We start from the raw sequence: 26189 nt of genomic DNA, 5'->3' as shown, positions 1-26189 counted from the left end.
AGTCTGTATTCGAGTATAATATTCGAGCTGGCCTTAAATAGCTTTTAAAACTTGTATTGGGGGTCAATGATGCATGAAACCACCTTTTTTATGAAGAAAAACATCAAGTGATTATGTGGTGATGTAGTAGTTATAAAAAAGGTATCAAAAATAGTAAATTAACTTCATTGAAAAGTGTTTGCATGAGGTGTGTCCAAAATGGTTGTAAGTTGGAAGTCTTCTTCTTCTTCTTCTTCTTCTTCTCCTTCTCCTTCTCCTTCTTCTTCTTTATATGATGTGTCTTGGTTTTCCTTTCTTTTGTAATATTTTTTTTTACTTCATTTGTGGAAATATTTTATTTTAATAACACCATAGTTATATTTGTGTTGATGGCATAATAAGGTAGTGGCACATTGCAAGCCACAGCGCCTTTTTCTGTGTACCCTGGCGGTGGTAAAACACAGACATCAGCAGGAGGAGGAAGTAGTTGCAGCTATTGTAGTGTGGTAATAGCTGGTAGGAGAGTGGGTGGCAGCAGAAAATAGTTGTTCTTCTGTTCTCCCTGGCAGTGGTAGCAGCACACAGACAGCAGAAGCTCAATGCAGCTACAGGAGGAGGAGTAGTGTGTGTCAGGCAGTGTGATGTGACTGACATAATAGGCCCTGGTTCCTAGCGGTGGTACCAGGGCCGTAAATGAACATCATGAGGTTCCAGACAGCGGTCGTGAAGCCCACATTGTGTCCAATACACAATTGGGACAGCACAGTTTTCAACCCGGACACCTCTAAAATAATTAAATTTTTTTTTTTTCAAAATAATGCAGCTATTTTTTAGCGTAAATAGCTGTTGGTGCATGGGCAGCAGCACCTTGTAATGTGTTCCCTGGCAGTGGAGACACAGACAGCAGGAGGAAATACAACAGCAGGCAGCATGAGGAGGATGAGTGTGTGGCAGACTGGCAGCAGGAGGGCAGGCAGCGAGACATAATAGGCCCTGGTTCCTAGCGGTGGTACCAGGGCCGTAAATGAACACCATGAGGTTCCAGACAGCGGTCGTGAAGCCCACATTGTGTCCAATACACAATTGGGACAGCACAGTTTTCAACCCGGACACCTCTAAAATAATTAAAAAAAAAATGTTTGAAAATAATGCAGCTATTTTTGAGCGTAAATAGCTGGTGGCGCATAGGCAGCAGCACCTTGTAATGTGTTCCCTGGCAGTGGAGACACAGACAACAGGAGGAAATACAACAGCAGGCAGCATGAGTAGGATGAGTGTGTGGCAGACTGGCAGCAGGAAGGCGGGCAGCGAGACATAGCTGGTGGCGCATGGGCAGCAGCACCTTTTAATGTGTTCCCTGGCAGTGGAGACACAGACAGCAGGAGGAAATATAACAGCAGGCAGCGTGAGGAGGATGAGTGTGTGGCAGACTGGCAGCAGGCAGCAGGAGGGCAGGCAGCGAGACATAATAGGCCCTGGTTCCTAGCGGTGGTACCAGGGCCGTAAATGAACATCATGAGGTTCCAGACAGCGGTCGTGAAGCCCACATTGTGTCCAATACACAATTGGGACAGCACAGTTTTCAACCCGGACACCTCTAAAATAATTAAAAAAAAATAAATTTCAAAATAATGCAGCTATTTTTGAGTGTAAATAGCTGGTGGTGCATGGGCAGCAGCACCTTGTAATGTGTTCCCTGGCAGTGGAGACACAGACAACAGGAGGAAATACAACAGCAGGCAGTGTGAGGAGGATGAGTGTGTGGCAGTGGCAGCAGGCAGGCGGGGCAGCGAGACATAGCTGGTGGCGCATGGGCAGCAGCACCTTTTAATGTGTTCCCTGGCAGTGGAGACACAGACAGCAGGAGGAAATACAACAGCAGGCAGCGTGAGGAGGATGAGTGTGTGGCAGACTGGCAGCAGGCAGCAGGCAGGAGGGCAGGCAGCGAGACATAATAGGCCCTGGTTCCAAGCGGTGATACAGGGCCGTAAATAAACACCATGAGGTTCCAGACAGCGGTCGTGAAGCCCACATTGTGTCCAATACACAATTGGGACAGCACAGTTTTCAACCTGGACACCTCTAAAATAATAACACAAAATTATTAAATTTTTTTTCAGAAATGCAGCTATTTTTGAGCGTAAATAGCTGGTGGCGCATGGGCAGCAGCACCTTTTAATGTGTTCCCTGGCAGTGGAGACACAGACAGCAGGAGGAAATACAGCAGCAGCAGGTGTAATGTGTGTGTGTGCCACTTCATGTCCCCCTCTCGCCGACAACAGGGGCCAGGAATTCGCCTTCCACCCAAGCCTGGTTCATTTTGAGAAACGTCAGTCTGTCCACAGACTTGTGAGACAGACGAGATCGCTTCTCAGTGACGACTCCACCGGCTGCACTGAAGCAACGCTCTGACAGTACGCTGGAAGGGGGGCAGGAGAGCACTTCCAGGGCGTACTGCGCAAGCTCTCTCCAGATCGGCAGGTGCTTTACCCAATACTCCATGGGATCAACAGGGGCAACACTGTCAAGCCCGCTAAAGGACCCCATGTAGTCAGCCACCATGCGGGTCAAGCGCTGTCTGTGACTAGAGAAGGATGCTGCTGCAGGCACCTCCTCTCTAGTCCCTGGCAGCTCTACACTCATGTAGAGCTGGTTGGTCAGAGACAGCAGGTCTGTGGTGCGCGTGCGCTTGCTGCTGGTGGATGCAGGCACCTGCTGCTGCCTCTGTGCTGGCTGGACAGTGGGGGTGGATGTCTGAGGGAAGGCTTCCTCCAAGCGCTCAACAAGGGACAGCTGCAAATCCCTCATTTGTTGTGCACGGTCTCCTCCTGCAGGCAGGAACTGGCTGAGCTTCCCCTTTCAGATGTGGGTCCAGCATCATGCAGATCCAGATTTCCTCCCTCTGCTTCATCTGGATGACCCTTGGGTCCTTACGCAGGCACCTCAGCATGTGCGCTGCCATTGGGAAGAGTCTGGCCACGTCTGCTGGCACATCATCGGCAGCCCCAGAGCCGACAGTGCTGTCCTCCTCATCCTTTGCCTCTTCCACCTCATCCTCTCTCCACCCCCACACCACTCCAGCTGCGCTCTGCTGCTCCCCCTCATCAGCAGCAAGGTCAGGGACCTCCACCAACTCCAAGGCCTCCTCCTCAGAGGTGGCCTGTGAAGCTGCTTGCAGCTCCTGCTGGTCCAAGGCTGCCTGTCCAGCACACACACCATGGGGACCCACTCGCACACCATTGCATGGTCCCTGCTTACCATGTTGGTGGCCTGCAGGAAGGGTGCCAGCACTGAGCACACCTGCTGCATGTGCCCCCAGTCCTCCGTGGAGATGATGGACGGGAGGTTGGTGGCGGCACACCCAGTTGCAGTGATGGCGGCAACTGTTGCTCGTACAACGTACTGGCTGACAGCCTGCCTCTGTTCAACCAGACGCTCCAACATCGCCAGGGTGGAGTTCCAGCGAGTTGGAACATCTAACATGAGCCGGTGCTGTGGCAGGTGTAGCTCCTTCTGCACCTCTTCCAGGCTCGCTACGGCTGCAGCCGAGTGCCGGAAATGACGCACAACCTTCCTTGCCGCCTCAAGGAGTCGGTCCATCCCCTGGTAGGTCCGCAGGAACTTTTGGACTACCAGGTTCAGGACGTGCGCCAGGCAGGGGATGTGGGTCAGGTCTCCCCTGCTGATTGCAGCAACCAGGTTTGCCCCATTGTCGGACACCACCTCTCCGACTCTGAGGCCTCTGGGGGTCAGCCAATTCCTTTCCTGCTCTCGGAGTTTGGCCAGGACATGGTTCGCCGTCAGTTTGGTCTTCCCCAGGCTGACCAATTCCAGCAGCGCTTGGCAGTGGCGGGGCTTCACGCTGCTGCTGAGGCGGGGGGTTTGGGCTGTTGTGCCGGAGGATGGAAGCGGATCAGAGGAACCTGCTGCAATTCCGCTGACCCTGCATGGTGGCACCACCCACTGCGTTGTTGCTGCTGCTGCTCTGACAGTGCCCGATGCTGCTCCCCCCTCCTCACCCCCTTCCACCAAGCTGACCCAATGCGTGGTGAAGGACAGATTGCGGCCTCTCCCAAGCCGGCTGCTCCACGAGTCCATGGTGACGTGGACCCGTTGACCCACCGCGTGATCCAGCCCTCTCCCGACATTGGCCATCACAGAGCAGTGAAGTGCAGGGATGGCCGTGCGTGCAAAAAAATGTCGGCTGGGGATTGGCCAATCGGGGGCTGCACACATCAGGAGCGCACGCATGTTGCTCCCCTCCTGCACAAGGGAATAAGGCAGGAGTTGGGAGCCCATGGCCCGTGCCAGCAAGCCGTTCAGCTTGCTGGCACGGGAATCACTGGAGGGAGCAGAGGAGGCCACTGAGGGCTGGCTGCCAGAACAGGCCTCAGTGTCGGCGGCAGGAGGTGCAGAGGGAGGAGGAGCAGTGCGTTTCAGACGCACTCCTGCTGGTGCTGCTGGAGGAGGTGGAGGAGGGCGGGTGGCTGTTGCCAACGGCTTCGCAGTGGTGGCGGGTCTGCCACTGCCAGCTTCCTTCAACTTCATGAACTCCTCATGCTCATAAAAAGTGTCTCCCTGCCAGATGGTTCACCAGAGAGGTGGTGCCGTACGCAGAGGGCTCCTTCCCTCTGCTGAGCTGCTGGCGGCACTGGTTGCAGGTGGCATACTTGCAATCCACATATGGCAGGGTGAAAAAATTCCAAATTGTGGAGGTGAAGTTTCCCCTTCGGCTCGAAGGTGCTGCTGCCGCTGGTCTCCCTGTGGTGGTTGGGGGGGGGGGGTTCTTGGTGCCGCTGGTGGAACTGGCAGAACTCTCCGGATCAGCACGCTGTGTGGCCTGCATACCACGCCCACTTCTGATCCTGCCTATGTCTGCGATGCTGATCCTTCTAGCAAGGCCCGCATACGCATCCTCCTCCTCCGAGCTGATGACATCCCAGGATCTGCCACCCAGTCTCTGTCCTTCACCCTGTCATCATCATCCTCCCCCTCCGCAAACATGTCCTGCTGGGATGACCCCACAAACTCCCCTTCTGCATGCATGGGCTGATGGACACTCACCACTGTCTGACTGTCCAAAGCATCATCCCCCAAAGTGCCCATCAGCATTTCTTCCTCCTCCAAAACAGCACTCCATACCCTCGCTGTGCTTGGGGTCCATAAGAAGGTGCTGCTGAGTGACAGGGTGCTGGTGTTGCCCGCTGGGGCTGGAGAACTGCACTCCTCCTCCTCCTCCTCCCCAGGCAGTGCTGGGCGGCTGCTGCTGCTCTTGCGAACAGGAGTGGTGGCGGGGGTGGAGGACTCGGTTCCAGAGCTAATGGTGGCCTGTTCATCCACCATCAGTTCCACCACAGAGTCTGCGTCCTTCTCCTCAATAGGACGGCTACGACCTGGCGGTGGGAGGAACATCTGCGCCCAGAGCCGGGACAAGGTCCTCCAGCACCCAAGGCTGAGACACCAAAGTGCTCCCTCCATCCCTCCCACCCCAACCATCACACACTGACTGCAATTAGACTAAGAGGCACCCCAGGGCCCCCAACACCTTAATCTCTAGTTATCTGGCATGTAGTCACTTCCATGTATCTCCTTTTCTTATTTCTTTCTGCTTCAAACACAATAAGGAATGACAGCTGAATGTATTGTGCGCCCCCTCCTACACTGCGCCCTGAGGCTGGAGCCTCTCCAGCCTATGCCTCGGCCCGGCCCTGTCTGCGCCACACGCTGCTGCTGTGTCTCTGCAGCGTGACTCCCAGCTGTTGGGCGGCCAAGGTGTCCATGGCCAGTGGCTAATGGCGGAATAGCCACTGGTGCAGACGCAGAACTGCGCATGGTGGTGGTGGTGGCGCGGCTGCCACGACCTCCTCTCTTGCCAATTCCCTTGCTGCCCCTGCCCAAACCGTGGCTGCCAGTGCCAGACATCGTATATTTTTAATATTATACAAATGAAAAAAAAAAGTTATGTATGTAAAGGCGGGTGGGACAAGTGGGGTACTTTAATGGGGTGGGACTGGTGGTGGTGGTGGGTGTGTGAGGTGACGGACAGGTGTACTCTACAGCAGAGATCGGTGTAGCGCTAACGAGAGAGTGCGCAGTGCACACACAGAGACCCTAGCTGACGCTGACTGACGGTGTCCCTATACACAGACTACAGTACAGTACAATTCAGCGAATACACAATACAAGTAATATAAACAATAGGACTGGTGTAGCACTAACGAGAGGGTGCAGACAGCGCAGACGTGCACTGCGCACACAAAGACCCTAGGTAACGCGGTGACGGACGGGGACGAACAGGTGTGACTAGATTACAGAGAGCAGATACAGGACAGGTATAGCAGTAAAGCTGGGCCTTGCTAACTACAAAATAGTACAATAATCTATCTAACACAGAAGTAGTACAGTAGAGTAGGACAGGTGAGAGCACAGGTAACTAGAGACTAGAGCACAGAGCAGGGAAGGCTGCCTCGTCTAGGCACAGGGCCTAGCTGCTGCAGCTGCAGCAGCACCAGTGACAGTCTCCCTCCCTAGTCCCTAATCACACAAACTAAACTGCCTAAAATACAATCTATCTACAATACAAAGCAATACAGGTGAATATCAAGTGTTGGAGTGTAAAAACGCTTGGCGTTTTGAGCAATGGATGCACTACTTGCACAGACAAAAAGCAGTGGAGCAGTCTCTCAGTACAATCAGTCAGTAAGTCACAAGCAGGACGAGTGAGGCAACATGGCGCCCGCTATTTATAGAGGGGGGCTTGGCCAGGCTCCCCCTCTGTGATTGGCTGCAGTCAGAGGGCTGGGAGCCCTCTGATTCGCTTGTGAGGACTCGAGGTGACGTCAGACGTGACGCTATCCGAGCTGTGCTATCCGAGCTCGGATAGCTAGGATATCTCCGGATAGCTGATTGCTATCCGAGTGCACTCGGATAGCACAGCCCGGATAGCTAATACTATTCGAGCTTGAATAGTGAAAAAAGAGCTAGGATATCCGAGTATCTCGGATATCCTAGCTCGGATGAGCATCACTGTATACCATATGTTTGACTAGCTGCACTGGAAATATTGTGTTTTTATCGCTAGATTAGCATAGGTCTTCCACAAGGGGGTACGTCACCGCCGTGGGGAAGTCTATTAGGTTATAATTTGTGCACATATTATCACTGAAGCCAACCCCCCCCCCCCCCCCCCCCCCCCTCCTTTGCCTGTAGTGAAAGCCAGGTGTGTATTTTAGTCCAGTAGTTATTGGAGCTCTGCACATCATGGGCTGGCAGATAAATCATTCAGGTATAGGTTCACCCCACACTGAAGCTATGTCCCCCCTTTGTGCCTGCAATGAGTGTTGGGGTGTACTTTAGTCCAGTAGTTATTGGAGCTCTGCACATCTATACAAAAAAAATATATCATTCAGGTATGAGTTTTGAAAGCGCTGCCATTCCTCTTGCAGTAGTATGAGAGTTTACCCATAAAATCTGCTCATAGTATTCAAAACCTGTTTACCCTCATATTACATGGAAGTGGTAAAATTGACCAGAGGGTCAACAGATTTTGAATACTATGAGCAGATTATGTGGGTAAACTATAATAATATATGGATGTGGTAAAATTGGTCAGTGATTAGCCAATCAAAATTGAACGTGTGTACCAGGCTTTAGTAAAGCAAAACAAGAGGCCAAGGTCAGATCTCACAGAATGGATTGCTGATGTAATATCAGCTGTGTGGAATATGTTCCACTGTGGCCAGGGACAGCCCACAAACCAGCAGACCTCTGTGACGGCTGGCTCCATAATAGTAGTGAGGATACAGGAAATGTAAACCTGTGTAAATATTTGCTCCATATGCAACAGGTCATTTCTAATGATTAAAATCAGCTGTGCTGGAATGTGGTCAGGTGTGTTATGGAATCCTATAGCAAGTCTTTGATTGGTTTCCCACACTTTCAGAGACATAAAAGAGCTAGGAAGTAAAGCCCACCCACCTCCTTACATTGATGGCAATCTGAGGTCTGAAGTTCAAATGTGGGAAGGACAGAGCTGAAGTTCCAGCAAGAACTAGACAGATATTGGACAGTCTGTAGGCTAATTTTCCATGGTACACATTTTGCAGCTGATATATAAAATGCAGAGATACGGGTAAAATGCGTGCATGAAAAAAGAGGGCAGATGAATAACAAAATGGCACAGGTGGATAATGAAATCTCAGTAATGATAACCATTGTTAATGAAATTGGTTAACGATAAATACCATTTTAAAACAGACAGGAAATCAAAACGAAAATATATTTACATTGAAAACCATTACATAATTCAAGAATACAGCATAACCTCCCTGGTGGTAATTCCTAGCTACGCTCGAGGTATGAAAAAGTAGCCAGAAGCAGTAAGCCCTAACTACACTTGGGCTAGCTAAAATAGCAGCTCCTGCTGCTAACATGGGTCTCACGCACGATCACGATCGGCACTGTCCAGCGGGACTCCAGGCCTCTCTTGCCGGCTACCGAGATCCCCATCTCCTCTGCGCTTCCTGGATCCCGGTGGCCAATCAACAGCAGTGCGACGGTATGCGTACAGCGGTACGCGAGACATCATGACATCGGGGGTGGTGACGAAATTTAAAGTGGACCTGAACTCTTGCACATGACGGAAGGAAAACATCGAGAAATGCTTCCAGTACGTATGTAGAGAGTTTAGCCTGTCTAATGCCCCATCTGGACACAATCTCTAGCACAGGACAGAAGGAAAACAGAGAAATGCAGCCTGTATGTATGTAGAGAGTATGTTTAGCTTGTCTAATTCCTCCTCATTTGCCTGCCTGAGACTGATAGCAAAGGTAAAAAAGTATGAAAAGAATCACGCTTCTACTGCCCCAATTGTGATGTCGCCCTCTGTGTCATTGCCGGGAGGTGTATTAGGTATATATGTACATACTGTATAGTCTGGTGCCTATTTGTACAGTTTCACTATATTTTAAGATTATTCATACATTTAATTATTTCAACAATTTTGTGTTCTAGTCTTGTATTATACACGGGATGTCTACAAGACCATTATTCTGACATATTTTGGTGATTTATGACTTTAGAATTGGAGGCCTAAAAGTCCCATAAATCCAGAAAGAAATGAACCGCCAGGGAGGTTACCTTACCCTACTCTCATACAGAACCCTCCCCTGGTGGTGCCTAAACCTAATCAATCCCCTGGTGGTAACCCTAACCAACCTTCCCCCCCGGGTGGTGCCTAAAGGTGTGTACACATGTCCAACTTTACGCCTGATTGTTGTTTAAACTGGTTGTTTGAACGACTTAAAGTACAAACAACAAGTCGTTCAGACGTCCTGTACACACTGACCAACTAAGCAGTATCCTAATTTACATGTCGTTTACTTTAAATAATTTTTCCCCACACAAAAGTCATCATGTTGGACTATGCTGTACAGTGTACATCCTGCAACATGTATGCATGCCTTGATCAGCGGATTGAGGGTGTTTACTGTTGCCCTGGGTGTGTGCGTGTTGCTCAGTTAGAGGCGGAAGTCGCAGAGCTAAATAAGCATCTCGCAACACTGAGAAGCATACACAACATGGAGAAGAGCTTGGATCTCACGATCCAGACACTAGATGGAACCGTTGAAGATGAGGAGGGTGGAGTACAGCCGGACCAAGAAGCAGAGGCAGCCGCTAGTTGGGTCACAGTTAGAAGGGGTAGGGGAAAAAGTGGCAGGGAGGCTAGTCCCGAGTTGTCCCTCACTAATAAGTATGCTTGTTTGCGTAATATTGGGGAGGATGATTCAGGAGTAGCAATGCTGCAGCAGGATGTGCTCCTTAGCAACCAAGGGGCAGACTGCTGTAACGAGAAAGGGAATAGGAGTGCAGCTAAGGCTAGACAGGTACTGGTGGTAGGGGATTCAATTATTAGGCGCACAGATAGGGTAATCTGTCGAAGAAACCGCGAATGCCGTACAGTCTGTTGCCTCCCGGGTGCTCGGGTTCGGCATGTAGCGGAAAGAATTGACAGATTACTGGGTGGGGCTGGGGAAGACCCGGCTGTCATGGTACACATTGGCACCAATGACAAAGTTAGTGGGAGATGGAAGGTCCTCAAAAATGATTTTCAGGTACTTGGAGATAAACTTAAAGCAAGGACCTCCAAGGTGGTGTTTTCTGAAATACTGCCAGTGCCACGTGCTACATCTGAGAGACAGAGGGAGCTTAGGGAGTTAAATAAGTGGCTGAGAAATTGGTGTAGGAAGGAAGGGTTTGGGTTCCTGGAGAACTGGGCAGACTTTGCAGTCGGCTACAGGTTCTACAGCAGGGATGGGCTGCACCTTAATGGGGAGGGTGCAGCTGCATTGGGGGAGAAGATGGCTAAACGGTTGGAGGAGATTTTAAACTAGGATCTGGGGGGAGGCGGGAGGATAAAGTCTCAATACATAGACAAGATGAGGTAAAAAGACAGTGGGAACCTATCATTATGGAGGGTGGAGAGGGGGGTGGGGACAGTGTAAAGATTAAGGAGGTTGGTAAAAATTCAAGTAGCCAATTTCATGTAAACAAAATTGGTAAATGTGGTGGTAAAAATATAAAGTGCATGGTAACCAATGCTCGGAGCCTTGCAAATAAAATAGACGAACTAGAGTTCATTCTGAATGACAAAGGCTATGACATTGTGGGAATAACCGAGACATGGATGGATGAAAGCCATGACTGGATAGCTAATTTAAAAGGATACAATGTGTTTAGGAGGGATAGAACAGGGAAAAAAGGGGGAGGGGTTTGTCTCTTTGTTAAGAATTCTCTTACAGCTGTCCTCAACGATGAGATGGAGGAAGATTGCGAAGATGTGGAGTCCGTTTGGGTAAATATTCATGGTGGAAATAAAAGTTGCCAATTGCTTATTGGGGTATGCTACAGGCCACCTCTTATTAATGAAGCTGCAGAACTGCGATTACTACAGCAGATTGAAAAAGCTGCAGGTAAAAATGAGGTCATAATTATGGGCGACTTCAACTTTCCAGACATTGACTGGAGTATTGAGGCTACCCATTCTGGTAAAAGCAGCAGATTTCTGGCAGCACTACAGGACAATTACTTGACTCAAATGGTAACTGAACCAACTAGGGGAAATGCGTTACTGGATCTGATCATTTCTAATAGACCAGATAATGTATCAAATGTGCAGGTTCAAGAACATTTGGGAAATAGTGATCACAACATGATAACGTTTGAGCTGGTGACTGATAGGCCACGGGGCAGCGGGACCACTAAAACTATGAATTTTAGAAAAGCAAAGTTCACTCAAATTAGGCAGGCACTAAGTTTGGTGAACTGGGATAATGTACTACAAGGGGAAGACACTGAAGGGAAATGGCAAGCTTTTAAACTTATACTCAATCAATACTGTAGTATGTATATCCCATATGGAAACAAAATGTCTAGGAATAAAAAAAGGCCTCTATGGATGAATAGAAAGGTTAAAGATAAAATGAAGAGGAAAAAGAATGCCTATAAGGTCTTAAAACAGGAGGGGACCGAGGCTGCACTAAGCAATTATAAGGAGTGCAATAAAAATTGTAAAAAAGAAATTAGGCAGGCAAAGATTGAAGCTGAAAAACAAATCGCTAAGGATATCAAATCTAACCCAAAAAAGTTTTACAAGTACATTAACTCTAAAAAAAGAAAGGTTGACTGTATAGGACTCCTAAAGGATGAGGATGGGAACTCAATGGTGGATGACCAAGGTAAGGCAGAGTTATTAAATGCTTTCTTTGCTTCTGTCTTCACAAAAGAAACAGCACTGTTGCAAACTACAGAGGCGGAAGAGTCTCAATCTTCTAACTGTAATATTAAATACTTAACGCAGGAAGAAGTGAAGGCAAGACTAAATAAATTAAAAATAGACAAGGCACCTGGCCCGCATGGCATGCATCCTCGGGTCCTAAGGGAATTAAGTTCAGTTATAGATAAATCCCTTTATCTTATCTTTTGTGACTCTCTTGCAACTGGCAGAGTCCCAGTGGATTGGCGTACAGCCCACGTTTTCCCATTATTTAAGAAGGGCAAAAAATCTGATCCAGGAAATTATAGACCTGTAAGTTTAACATCAGTTGTATGCAAACTATTTGAGGGGTTACTAAGAGATACTATACATGACTTCATAGTAGAAAATAATCTTATTTCTCAGCATCAACATGGGTTTACTAAAGACAGGTCCTGTTTGACTAACATGCTCAGCTTTTATGAGGTAGTGAATGCTAATATGGATATTGGGAATGCTGTAGATGTGATATACTTGGACTTTGCAAAGGCCTTCGACACTGTTCCCCACAAAAGTCTGGTGCAAAAGTTGAGGATGCAAGGACTGGGGAAGAGTCTGTGTTCATGGATAGGGAACTGGCTAATGGACAGAAAACAAAGAGTTGTGGTCAATGGATCATACTCAAAATGGGAGACTGTTAGCAGTGGGGTCCCACAGGGGTCTGTTCTGGGTCCAGTGCTCTTCAATTTATTTATTAATGACCTAGTAGATGCAGTAGTGAGCAATGTTGCTATTTTCGCAGATGATACAAAATTGTGCAGAATCATTAACTCTCAGGAAGATAGTGTCATATTGCAACAGGATCTGGATAGGATGGCTATATGGGCACATACATGGCAGATGAAATTCAATGTTGACAAATGTAAGGTCATGCATTTTGGACGTACTAATGGTCTAGCACCATACAAAATAAATGGGATACAGTTGGGGACATCAAACTTGGAGAAGGACTTAGGAGTACTCATTGACAACAAGTTAAATAATCGTACTCAATGCCAAGCAGCTGCAGCTAAAGCTAACAAAATTTTGGGATGCATTAAAAGGGAAATAAAAACTCGAGATGCTAGCATAATATTGCCCCTGTTTAACTCTCTAGTAAGGCCACATCTGGAATATGGAATTCAATTCTGGGCACCACATTACAAAAAAGATATTGCAGTTTTAGAGCAGGTGCAGAGACGAGCAACAAAATTGATGCGTGGGATGGAAGGTCTCACTTATCGAGAAAGGTTAGATAAACTGGGTTTATTTAGTCTAGAGAAAAGACGCCTTAGAGGGGATCTAATTAACATGTATAAATACATCAGAGGGCAATATAATACCTTGGCGGATGAGCTTTTTGTCCCTAGGCCTTCTCAAAGGACTAGAGGACATGATCTGCGCATGGAGGAAAAATGTTTTAGCCATTTATTTAGGAAAGGGTTCTTTACAGTAAGAGTGATTAAGATGTGGAATGCATTGCCACAGGAAGTCGTTATGGCAAACTCTATACCTGCATTTAAAGGGGGCTTAGATACTTTCCTTGCGTTGAAAGACATCCATGGCTACAATTACTAGGTAATGCCTAATGATGTTGATCCAGGAATTTTATCTGATTGCCATCTGGAGTCGGGAAGGAATTTTTCCCTTTAGGGGCTAATTGGACCATGCCTTGTAAGGGTTTTTTTCGCCTTCCTCTGGATCAACAGGGATATGTGAGGGAGCAGGCTGGTGTTGTACTTTATACTGGTTGAACTCGATGGACGTATGTCTTTTTTCAACCAAAATAACTATGTAACTATGTAACTATGTAACCAGATTGAAAATGGACAATGGACTGGCTAGAACAATGGAACAATGTTTGAACGTCTATTAGTTGGACAAACAACTAGAAGTCGTTTGTACACACCTACGGACCTTATGCTGGGATTACACGTTACGTTTTTCACGTTCGATTCTGCGCGCAATTAGCCATTCGATTTTCTGCTCGATTTTCTTATCTTCCACTCGTTTTCTTATCTTTTTTACATTCACTTCTATGAGAAGTTGAGCGGAAAAGAATTGAGCAGAACATCGGACATGTCGGAATATTATTTATTATCATTGAAGGCATCTATCGGAACGATTCTTCGCAAAAAACATAACGTGTAATCCCAGCATAACAGTCATTTGAACGACAGTTGATCCAACTGATATGCCAAGCAGATCGGGCAAACTAGCTGTACACACATCCAACTTGTCGTTCAAACAACAAGTTGGGTGGAAAATCTAATAAAATATTAGCGATAAATGCATTAGAGTCTATGGCGGTGCCCAAATTGTCCATTAGCTGCTGGCACCCTTTTTTCCTGTTCCTGGTAAAATACAGTGGGATGTGAAAGTTTGGGAAACCTTGTTAATCCTCATGATTTTCCTGTATAAATCGTTGGTTGTTTTGATAAAAAATGTCAGTTAAATATATCATATAGGAGTCACACACAGTAATATTTCAGAAGTGAAATTAAGTTTATTGGATTTATAGAAAGTGTGCAATAATTGTTTAAACAAAATTGGGCAGGTGCATAAATTTGGGCACCACAAAAAATAAATGAAATCAATATTTAGTAGATCCTCCTTTTGCAGAAATGACAGCCTCTAAATGCTTCCTCTAGGCTCCAATGAGAGTCTGGATTCTGGTTGAAGGTATTTTGGACCATTCCTCTTTACAAAACATCTCTAGTAAATCCAGGTTTCATGGCTTCCGAGCATGGACAGTTCTTTAACTGACACCACTGATTTTCAATTATATTCAGGTCTTGGGACTGAGATGGCCATTCCAGAACGTTGTACTTGTTCCTCTGCATGAATGCCTTAGGTGATTTTGAGCAGTGTTTAGGGTCGTTGTCTTGTTGAAAGATCCAGCCCTGGCACAGCCATAGCTTTGTCACGGATTCCTAGACATTGGTCTCCAGAATCTGCTGATACTGAGTGGAATCCATGTGTCCCTCAACTTTGACAAGATTCCCAGTCCCTGCACTGGCCATACAGCTCACAGCATGATGGAACCACCACCATATTTTACTGTAGGTAGCGGGTGTTTTTCTTGGAATGCTGTATTCTTTTTCCTCCATGCATAACACCCCTTGTTATGCCCAAATAACTCCATTTTAGTTTCATCAGTCCACAGCACCTTATTCCAAAATGAAGCTGGCGTGTCCAAATGTGCTTTAGCATACCTCTGTTTGTGCTATGGGTGGAGAAAAGGCTTCCTCTGCATCACTCTTGCATACAGCAATACAGCATCTCCTTGTGTGAAGTGCGGCAGATGGTTGAACGATGTACAGTGACTCCATCTGCAGAAAGATGATGTTGTAGGTCTTTGGTGCTGATCTGTGGGTTGACTCTGACTGTTCTCACTATTTGTCGCTTCTGTTTATCCGAGATTTTTCTTGGTCTGCCACTTCGAGTCACATACATGGTCTGCGAGTCACATACATGTGAGGGACGCTAGCAGGAGATAGAGATGCACAGCGGCAGCTGACAGAGGAAGCTTTGGCGCTGGAAGTCTGGAGTGAGGTGAATGACTGTTCCCGTAGCCGCTCGGAGAGGAAGGCAACGGGGATGAGGAAGGGGATATCTGCACTGGCATCTACTTGAGGAAGAGAGGGGGGGGGGGGGGGAGTGTAAAGCAGAACAGCGTCTGGTTTGGGGAGGGTCTAACCTCCTATACTTAAGTCTGTGTGGAGGGGGGGGGGGGCACAGTATCTGGCTGCCTATACTAAGTGGGGAGGGGTTGAGGTAGAGAACACAACGTTAAGCTACCTATAGTAAAGGGGGGGGGGGGCAGGTGGGACAGCATCTAACTACCTATACTAAAGGGAGGGGGAGGGCAGCATCTGGCTGTCTATATTGGGGGAAGGGCAGCATTTAGCTACCTATACTAAAGGGGGGGTGGGTGGGTGGGGAGGAGGCAGCATCTGACTACCTACACTAAAGGGGGGGCAGAACATCTGTCTACCTATACTAAGGGTGAGGGGGCACAGCATTCAGCTACCGATACTGGGGGGGGGCAATATTTGACTATCTATACTAAATGGGGGGGAGGGGCACAAGGGACAGCATCTGGTTACCTATACTATAGGGGGGGGGGGGTGACAGGGTACGAAATCTGGTTACCTATCCTATACTAAAGGGGTGTGCAATGGGGGGACAGCATCTGACTATTTATACTGAGGGGGCTGGGTGACCAGGGACCACATTGGGCTATATATACTAAGGGGGGGGGGCATAGCATTTGGCTACCTACACTAAAGGGGGGGGTAAAGGACAGCATCTGATTACCTATACTAGGGGGGGGGAGCACCTGTCTTACCTATACTATAGGGGTGGGCATAATCTGGCTACCTATACTGGGGGGTCATGATCATATTCAGCCCCACAGTGCTGCCAGGGGCTAGTTTTTCTCATGGCTGCACTCCCATGTACAAGTCCAACTGTAATGGACATGCACAAGTATGGTCCTCACATTACCATTAGTCCAAAGTTACTTGTGCACAGAGAAAACAGTCATGCACAAAAGTGTTTAAGCTACTGGGCATGTGCAGATCATACTCGCACAGACCTAGTACAGTTGCACACAGACGGGAGTGCAGCCACAAGGAAGAAGAGGATCCCAGGCTGCGGTGAGGGGTCTGAATATGTTCAGAGGGTCCCAGTGAAGGAACAGTGGACACCAGAAGGATTGATTATTATTTTTTGTGTAGAGTTTACTTTAAGACTTTTCCCTTGGGGAAAAAAAGTGTGTAAGTTGGGGGGAGGGGGGGGGGTCAAGATGTTGGTTGGGGGAGGGGGGGGGGAGAGCAGCTGGTCATAGTGGGCCTTGGGGGGGGTAAAAAGTACAAATCTGGCCTTGTCCACATGGACAAGTGTGCTCAGCCTGAATGTTCTGTGTATGTGTTGGTCCTATACCATCAACCCCCAAAACACACACACGTTTTTCCAGCTCCTAGCTCTTCCCAGCTGGCTCCTAGAATGTTAGATTTTCACCTCTGACTTTTCTGTTTCTTTCCCCCCCACAATTCTGCAAGCAGGATGGGTACCAAACTAAAAGAGCAGCTGGTAAAAGAACTTCCAATAATGCCAGCTGCTGAACTGGAAGTGGCATATGCAGCTGCACCAGTTCATGATCTGGTCATTATTATAACCATCAACATTACATAAGGCACAGACTTTACCTTTGGTACCAGACATTTCTTCTAGCAATCTGTTGTAGGGTCTGTTCGCAAACTCCACTCCTTTATTCACCAAAACTTCTTTGAGGTTTTTAAGTCCTTGAATAACCACGACAGGCATGAACCCCAGATAGATGCTGTATACTGGTCCATACACCTTGGATAACTGACAAAAAAAGAAAAATGGTGCATTGTGGGTTAGAAATAAACACTGAAAAAATAATATTGTTTGTCAAACACCTGCGCCAATAAGGCCTGTCAGCTGCTGAATGGATAACAGTATCCTTGTGTTACTGAATAAAAGCCTATAATAAAGTGCAATCCACAGCGCTATTGTGAAGTAATAAAACCTCTTTATTAATTAAAACAATAAGCAGCATGTATCTCCTGGGTCCTTAACCCTTTTTAAACCATCAATAATCAACAAGCATGCGTTACCCAAACACACTATTCACTGCAGTGAATGGACTTTAGATGGAAAGAGAAAAAACTGGGCCCAAAGCAAAAACATGCGCTGAATCAAGTCTTCTAAAATTAAAAAAAATTGTTGTATATCAACAACAAAAAATGTTCTGTGCACAGCCATTAAAGGGGCTCCGAGCAGTGCAGTAACTATGGAAAGATGCATACCATTTTGAAGCTCTCTTTCTCCTTTTTCAATTGATATATAAACCGCCGTCCTATGCCTTTTAGTTTTCATTATTTTCACAATCGAAATCGCGGCCGCCATCTTGGATACCTTATTCAGCATTGTATTACACAGGGCAACACTTTCCCCAGTGTCGGCAGTTCCATTCAGCACAATGCAATTAAATACAAGGAACCCAGAGGAATATAATTACAAAGATCATGCTGGTAGGTGTGAGGATATAATTAATTAGTTGTGTGTATGCTTAACCCATTCGCGTTCCGTCGTTTTCACTTGAGAAATGTTCACCTCTCATTCATTAGCCTATAACTTTAGCACTACTTATCACAATGAACTGATCTATATCTTGTTTTTGCCGCCACCAATTAGGCTTTCTTTGGGGGGTACATTTTGCTAAGAGCCACTTTACTGTAAATGCATTTTAACAAGAGGAATAAGAAAAAAACTTTTTCAGCCATTATAGTTTTAAAATAATACATGCCTCCATAATTAAAACTCACGTATTGTATTTGCCCATATGTCCCGGTTATTACACAGTTAAAATTATGTCCCTATCACAATGTATGGCGACATTATTTTATTTGGAAATAAAGGTGCATTTTTTCCGTTTTGCATCTATCCCTATTTACAAGTTTAAAATAAAAAAAATATAGAAATATTTAATCTTTACATTGATATTTAAAAAGTTTAGACCCTTAGGTAAATATTTACATGTTTGTTTTTTTTATATTAAACATTTTATTTGGGTAGTTTTGGGAGGGTGGGAGGTAAACAATAGGTTTTTAATGTAAATGTGTGTTGATTTTCATTTTTTTTACTTTTAGTTGTAGTATTACTTTTTGGCCACAAGATGGTGGCCATGAGTTTGTTTACATGACGTCACTCTAAGCGTAACATACGCTTAGAGCGACGCATGACGGCGGTAACAGCCAGAAAAGGCGCAGCTTCCGAGAGAAGCTGTCGCTTTTTCAGCGGGGGAGAGGAATCAGTGATCGGGCACCATAGCCCGATTCACTGATTGCCTGGCTAACGAACCGCGGGCCGGGAGCACGCGGGAGCGTGCATGGTTCCTGGACGTAGTTTCTACGTCCAGGAACCAAAATAGGTTAAAGAGACACTAAAGCGAGAATAAATCTCGCTTCAGAGCTTATATTCAGCAGGGGCAGTGTGCCCCTGCTAAAACGCCGCTATCCCGCGGCTAAACGGGGGTCCCTTGCCCCCCAAATCCCCCCCTGCAAAATCTACGACCAACTTGGTCGTAGATTTTGCTGCTGTTAAGGCAGGGCTAACAGCTGCAGCCCTGCCTCTCAGCGCCGTCTATCAGCGGCGCATCGCCGCCTCTCCCCGAAGGAAGACTGAGAGGGGCGGGGGAGGGGCGGGGGAGGGGCGGGGGAGGGGCGGGGGAGAGGCGGAGATACACGCTGACAGACGCGCGTGAGGCAAGGCTGCGGTCATTAGCCCTGCCTCAATGCGGAAGAGATCCCCCGCTGCACGGAGGGGATTTGGGGGGTAAGGGACCCCCGTTTAGCCGCGGGATAGCGGCGTTTTAGCAGGTGCACACATGCCCCTGCTGAATATAAGCACTGAAGCGAGATTTATTCTTGCTTCAGTGTCTCTTTAACCCCCTTGGCGGTATGCAAAATACCGCCAGGGGGCAGCGCAGCAGTTTTTTTTTTTAATTTTTCTTTTTTTAAATCATGTAGCGAGCCCAGGGCATCCCCCTGCTCAGGGCATCCCCCTGCTCAGCGGCATCCCCCCAGCCCCGGCGATCAGGAAATCCCGTTCAAAGAACGTCGGGACGTCATTGGGAGACCCGATCCACCCCTTGGCGCTGCCTGGCACTGATTGGCCAGGCAGCGCAGGGGTCTGGGGGGGGGGCGCGCCGCACCGGATAGCGGCGATCGGGCGCGCGGCGGCGGCGATCGGGGTGCTGGCGCAGCTAGCAAAGTGCTAGCTGCGTCCAGCAAAAAAAAAAATTATTTAAATCGGCCCAGCAGGGCCTGAGCGGCACCCTCCGGCGGCTTACCCCGTGTCACACACGGGGTTACCGCTAAGGAGGTTAAAGGCATACCCACAGGCACTGCGCATAGTCCCTTTAAAACAATCTCCTGTCAAAAAGCTAAAAACAGCTGTTCCAACAATTGTAGAGGCAGAGGTATTAACCACTTCAGGACTCAGCCTTTACCCCCCCCCCCCTTAAGGACCAGCGCTGATTTCGAAGATCTGTGCTGGGTGGGCTCTACAGCCCCCAGCACAGATCAAATAACAGGCAGAGCGACCAGATTGCACCCCTTTTTTCCCCATTAGGGGGATGATGTGCTGGGGGGGGTCTGATTGCTCCCGCATGCGTGTGGGTGGCCGGGGGGCGGGCACCTCAAAGCCCCCTCCACGGCAGGATTCCCCCTCTCCCTCTTCTCCCTCCCTGCCCTGGAGATCGGAGGCTGCACAGGAATGGATCTGTCCTGTGCAGCCTCTAACAGGCTCTTGCCTGTCATGTGACAGCGATCAGCACTCTTTGGCCTCAATTCTGGTAGCTATGTGAGGTAAATATTTTTTTGTAAAATACCTCATGTGGTATTTTCCTCTTTTTTTAGCAATTGCGAAAGAATTTTCTCCATTTCCCAACATGAGATAAAACATGAGGTAAATGCATAAAGTGAGGTAAAACATGAGGTATTTCAGCAGTAAGCATGCAATAAATAAATAATAGTAGTCTTTGATTGTCTTCCATAAGTAAGGATAGTCTTTGGAAGATGTTTTTTTTTAGGGCGGAAGGTGTATTTGATTATGTAGCAACCTACACAATTATAGCAGAGCCAGAAGGGGGCAGGCTTGCGCTTGAAAAGACATTAGAGAAGACAGATTCAGCTATAATGATTCCTGAGCAAAGCCAGACTGAATGCTCAGCCAGGGATTTTATCAGGGCTGATAACAAGCCGGCTGAGCAGCGAATAATGAAACAGAGAGCAGGGTAGGTGTTTTCTCTAATGTTCCCACTGATCTATATGGTAAAATACATGAGGGTGCTTCATCTATGGTTCACTTTAAGGTTGAGCAAAGGTATATCCACCCAGCCTAATACTGCAAAATGCTGTGATATACAGCCTCGTAATGCAACTAGGCTGTTTACTGACAGGCTGCAGAATTCCCTGCTTTGTCACTAGTCACTAGAGGTCAACATGAGGTGGGAAGCAACCTCTAACCCTCAGGGCCGGATTACCGACCAGGCAACAAAAGCAGTCGCTTGGGGCCCCCATTCAGAGTCAAAGGGGACCCATCAGCACATAAACCAGCCCTCGCCATCCTGTCAGCGGTGGCTGGATGGTATAATGGTTAAAGGGACTCTGAGCAGTGCAGTAACTATGGAAAGATGCATATCATTTTTAACCACTTCCCGACCGCCGTATGTACAATTGGCGGCCGGGAAGTGCACCCCGCACGGACCGCCGTATTGACAATTGGCGGCGGTCCTTGTAGGGGCATGGGCGGAGCGATCGCGTCATCAGTGACGCGATCCTCCGCCTCCGCCTGGCGCCGCTCACCCGCCGCAACATCCCGCCGGCTATACGGAAGCGCCGGCGGGATGTTAACCCCGCGATCGCCGCATACAAAGTGTATAATACACTTTGTAATGTTTACAAAGTGTATTATACAGGCTGCCTCCTGCCCTGGTGGTCCCAGTGTCCGAGGGACCACCAGGGCAGGCTGCAGCCACCCTAGTCTGCACCAAGCACACCGATTTCCCCCCCCCCTGCCCCAGATCGCCCACAGCACCCATCAGACCCCCCCCTGCCCACCCCCCAGGACCCCCTGTTTGCACCCAATCACCCCCCCTAATCACCCATCAATCACTCCCTGTCACTATCTGTCAACGCTATTTTTTTTTTTATCCTCCACCCTGCTCCCTGCCCCCTCCTGATCACCCCCCCACCCCTCAGATTCTCCCCAGACCCCCCCCCCCCCCAGACCACCCCCCCTGTTTACTGTATGCATCTATCCCCCTGATCACCTGTCAATCACCTGTCAATCACCTGTCAATCACCTGTCAATCACCCGTCAATCACCCCCTGTCACTGCCACCCATCAGCCAGCCCCTAACCTGCCCCTTGCGGGCAATCTGATCACCCCCCCACACCAATAGATCGCCCGCAGATCCGACATCAGATCACCTCCCAAATCCATTGTTTACATCTATTCTCTCCTCTAAACACCCACTAGTTACCCATCAATCACCCATCAAATCACCCCCTATCACCACCTGTCACTTTTACCTATCAGATCAGACCCTAATCTGCCCCTTGCGGGCACCCAATCACCCGCCCACACGCTCAGATTGCCCTCTGACCCCCCCTTATCAATTCACCAGTGCATTAATTACATCTGTTCTTCCCTGTAATAACCCACTGATCACCTGTCAATCACCTGCCAATCACCTATCACCCATCAATCACCCCCTGTCACCCCCTGTCACTGCCACCCATCAATCAGCCCCTAACCTGCCCCTTGTGGGCAATCTGATCACCCACCCACACCATTAGATCGCCCGCAAACCCGCCGTCAGATTACCTCCCAAATGTATTGTTTACATCTGTTATCTTCTCTAAACACCCACTAATTACCCATCAATCACCCATCAATCACCCCCTATCACCACCTGTCACTGTTACCTATCAGATCAGACCCTAATCTGCCCCTTGCGGGCACCCAATCACCCGCCCACACGCTCAGATTGCCCTCAGACCCCCCCCCCCCCCCTTATCAATTCGCCAGTGCATTAATTACATCTGTCCTTCCCTGTAATAACCCACTGATCACCTGTCAATCACCTGCCAATCACCTATCACCCATCAATCACCCCCTGTCGCTGCCACCCAACAATCAGCCCCTAACCTGCCCCTTGCGGGCAATCTGATCACCCACCCACACCAATAGATCGCCCGCAGATCCGACATCAGATCACCACCCAAGCGCAGCGTTTACATCTATTCTCTCCTCTAAACACCCACTAATTACCCATCAATCACCCCCTATCACCACCTGTCACTGTTACCCATCAGATCAGACCCTAATCTGCCCCTTGCGGGCACCCAATCGCCCGCCTACACGCTCAGATTGCCCTCAGACCCCCCCTTATCAATTCGCCAGTGCAATATTTACATCTGTTCTCCCCTGTAATAACCCACTGATTACCTGTCAATCACCTATCAATCACCCATCAATCACCCCCTGTCACTGCCACCCATCAATCACCCCCTGTCACTGCCACCCATCAATCACCCGCTGTCACTGTCACCCATCAATCAGCCCCTAACCTGCCCCTTGCGGGCAAACTGATCACCCACCCACACCAATAGATCGCCCGCAGATCCGACATCAGATCACCACCCAAGCGCAGTGTTTCCATCTATTCTCTACCCTAAACACCCACTAATTACCCATCAATCACCCCCTGTCACTGCTACCTATCAGATTAGACCCCTATCTGCCCCTAGGGCACTCAATCACCCGCCCACACCCTCAGAATGCCCTCAGACCCCAGCCCTGATCACCTCGCCAGTGCATTGCTTGCATCTATTCCCCCCTCTAATCACACCTTGAGACACCCATCAATCACCTCCTGTCACCCCCTAGCACACCTACCCATCAGATCAGGCCCTAATTTGCCCCGTGTGGGCTCCTGATCACTCGGCCAAACCCTCAGACCCCCTTCCGATCACCTCCCCAGTGCATTGATTGCATCTATTTTCCCCTCTAACCACCCCCTGAGACACCCATCAATCACCTCCTGTCACCCCCCTAGCACTCCTATCCATCAGATCAGGCCCAATACAACCTGTCATCTAAAAGGCCACCCTGCTTATGACCGGTTCCACAAAATTCGCCCCCTCATAGACCACCTGTCATCAAAATTTGCAGATGCTTATACCCCTGAACAGTCATTTTGAGACATTTGGTTTCCAGACTACTCACGGTTTTGGGCCTGTAAAATGCCAGGGCGGTATAGGAACCCCACAAGTGACCCCATTTTAGAAAAAAAGACACCCCAAGGTATTCTGTTAGGTGTATGACGAGTTCATAGAAGATTTTATTTTTTGTCAAAAGTTAGCGGAAATTAATTTTTATTGGTTTTTTTTCACAAAGTGTCATTTTTCACTAACTTGTGACAAAAAATAAAATCTTCTATGAACTCGCCATACACCTAACGGAATACCTTGTGGTGTCTTCTTTCTAAAATGGGGTCACTTGTGGGGTTCCTATACTGCCCTGGCATTTTAGGGGCCCTAAACCGCGAGGAGTAGTCTAGAAAACAAATGCTTCAAAATGACCTGTGAATAGGACGTTGGGCCCCTTAGCGCACCTAGGCTGCAAAAAATTGTCACACATGTGGTACCGCCGTACTCAGGAAAAGTAGTATAATGTGTTTTGGGGTGTATTTTTACACATACCCATGCTGGATGGGAGAAATTTCTATGTAAATGGACAATTGTGTGTAAAAAAATCAAACAATTGTCATTTACAGAGATATTTCTCCCACTTAGCATGGGTATGTGTAAAAATACACCCCAAAACGCATTATACTACTTCTCCTGAGTACGGCGGTACCACATGTGTGGCACTTTTTTACACCCTAAGTACGCTAAGGGGCCCAAAGTCCAATGAGTACCTTTAGGATTTCACAGGTCATTTTGCGACATTTGGTTTCAAGACTACTCCTCACGGTTTAGGGCCCCTAAAATGCCAGGGCAATATAGGAACCCCACAAATGACCCCATTCTAGAAAGAAGACACCCAAAGGTATTCCGTACGGAGTATGGTGAGTTCATAGAAGATTTTATTTTTTGTCACAAGTTAGCGGAAAATGACACTTTGTGAAAAAAAACTATTAAAATCAATTTCCGCTAACTTGTGACAAAAAAATAAAAACTTCTATGAACTCACCATACTCCTAACGGAATACTAAAATGGAAATATGGAGCTAGTGTGTGCCCCTAAATAGCGATCAGGCCCCCGCAGTCTGAACTCGGCTGCTCCCGTTGAAAACACTGTAGTGGAGATAGAAAGAAAAGAGGGGCGCTCTAAGTCCGCTGCACCACTATACTATGCATCAATAGGACAGGTCTCACCTGTTTATGATGGGGCTGGCACAGCGTACACAGCCCGGATTCGCCTTGTCCCTCTTAGCCGAGCCGGGGACTGAGCTCTAGCGCGGGGCGGAAGTGACGTCACTCGCTCCAGGAAGTGGTGGATCAATAGCCAGACGACGCTAGGCAGCTCTATACAGAGCTTCTGGTGTTGGAAAGGACCTGGTGTGGTCTCTGCAGGCTACTCTGATAGATTTTATTTTTTGTCAAAAGTTAGCGGAAATTGATTTTAATTGTGTTTTTTCACAAAGTGTCATTTTCCGCTAACTTTTGACAAAAAATAAAATCTTCTATGAACTCACCATACTCCTAACGGAACACCTTTGGGTGTCTTCTTTCTAGAATGGGGTCATTTGTGGGGTTCCTATACTGCCCTGGCATTTTAGGGGCCCTAAACCGTGAGGAGTAGTCTTGAAACCAAATTTCTCAAAATGACCTGTGAAATTCTAAAGGTACTCATTGGACTTTGGGCCCTTTAGCGCAGTTAGGGTGCAAAAAAGTGCCACACATGTGGTATCGCCGTACTCAGGAGAAGTAGTATAATGTGTTTTGTGGTGTATTTTTACACATACCCATGCTGTGTGGGAGAAAGATCTCTGTAAATGGACAATTGTGTGTAAAAAAAATTAACAAATTGTCATTTACAGAGATATTTCTCCCACCCAGCATGGGTATGTGTAAAAATACACCCCAAAACACATTATACTACTTCTCCTGAGTACGGCAATACCACATGTGTGGCACTTTTTTGCAGCCTAACTGCGCTAAGGGGTCCAAAGTCCAATGAGCACCTTTAGGCTTTACAGGGGTGCTTACAATTTAGCACCCCCCAAAATGTCAGGACAGTAAACACACCCCACAAATGACCCCATTTTGGAAAGTAGACCCTTCAAGGTATTCAGAGAGGGGCATGGTGAGTCCGTGGCAGATTTCATTTTTTTTTTGTCGCAAGTTAGAAGGAATGGAAACTTTTTTTTTTCACAAAGTGTCATTTTCCGCTTACTTGTGACAAAAAATAATATCTTCTATGAACTCACTATGCCTCTCAGTGAATACTTTGGGATGTCTTCTTTCCAAAATGGGGTCATTTGGGGGGTATTTATACTATCCTGGAATTCTAGCCCCTCATGAAACATGACAGAGGGTCAGAAAAGTCAGAGATGCTTGAAAATGGGAAAATTCACTTTTTGCACCATAGTTTGTAAACGCTATAACTTTTACCCAAACCAATAAATATACACTGAATGGGGTTTTTTTTTATCAAAAACATGTTTGTCCACATTTTTCGCGCTGCATGTATACAGAAATTTTACTTTATTTGAAAACTGTCAGCACAGAAAGTTAAAAAAATCATTTTTTTGCCAAAATTCATGTCTTTTTTGCTGAATATAATAAAAAGTAAAAATCGCAGGAGCAAT

General features: G+C 47.6%; 1 protein-coding gene across 1 annotated transcript in view; it reads right to left on the bottom strand.

Annotated features, from left to right (window-relative positions):
* LOC137538238 (cytochrome P450 2J6-like) overlaps positions 1–26189 on the bottom strand; it is a 199861-nt gene that overhangs the window by 117027 nt on the left and 56645 nt on the right. The window contains exon 2 of the mRNA XM_068260286.1: positions 16984–17146. Within this exon, the coding sequence (XP_068116387.1) occupies positions 16984–17146 (163 nt within the window). The remainder of the gene's footprint in view (positions 1–16983; positions 17147–26189) is intronic.

The sequence above is a fragment of the Hyperolius riggenbachi genome, chromosome 11 (assembly GCF_040937935.1).
Source record: "Hyperolius riggenbachi isolate aHypRig1 chromosome 11, aHypRig1.pri, whole genome shotgun sequence".
NCBI classification, from domain to species: domain Eukaryota; kingdom Metazoa; phylum Chordata; class Amphibia; order Anura; family Hyperoliidae; genus Hyperolius; species Hyperolius riggenbachi.
This window is presented reverse-complemented; position numbering and strand designations above follow the sequence as displayed.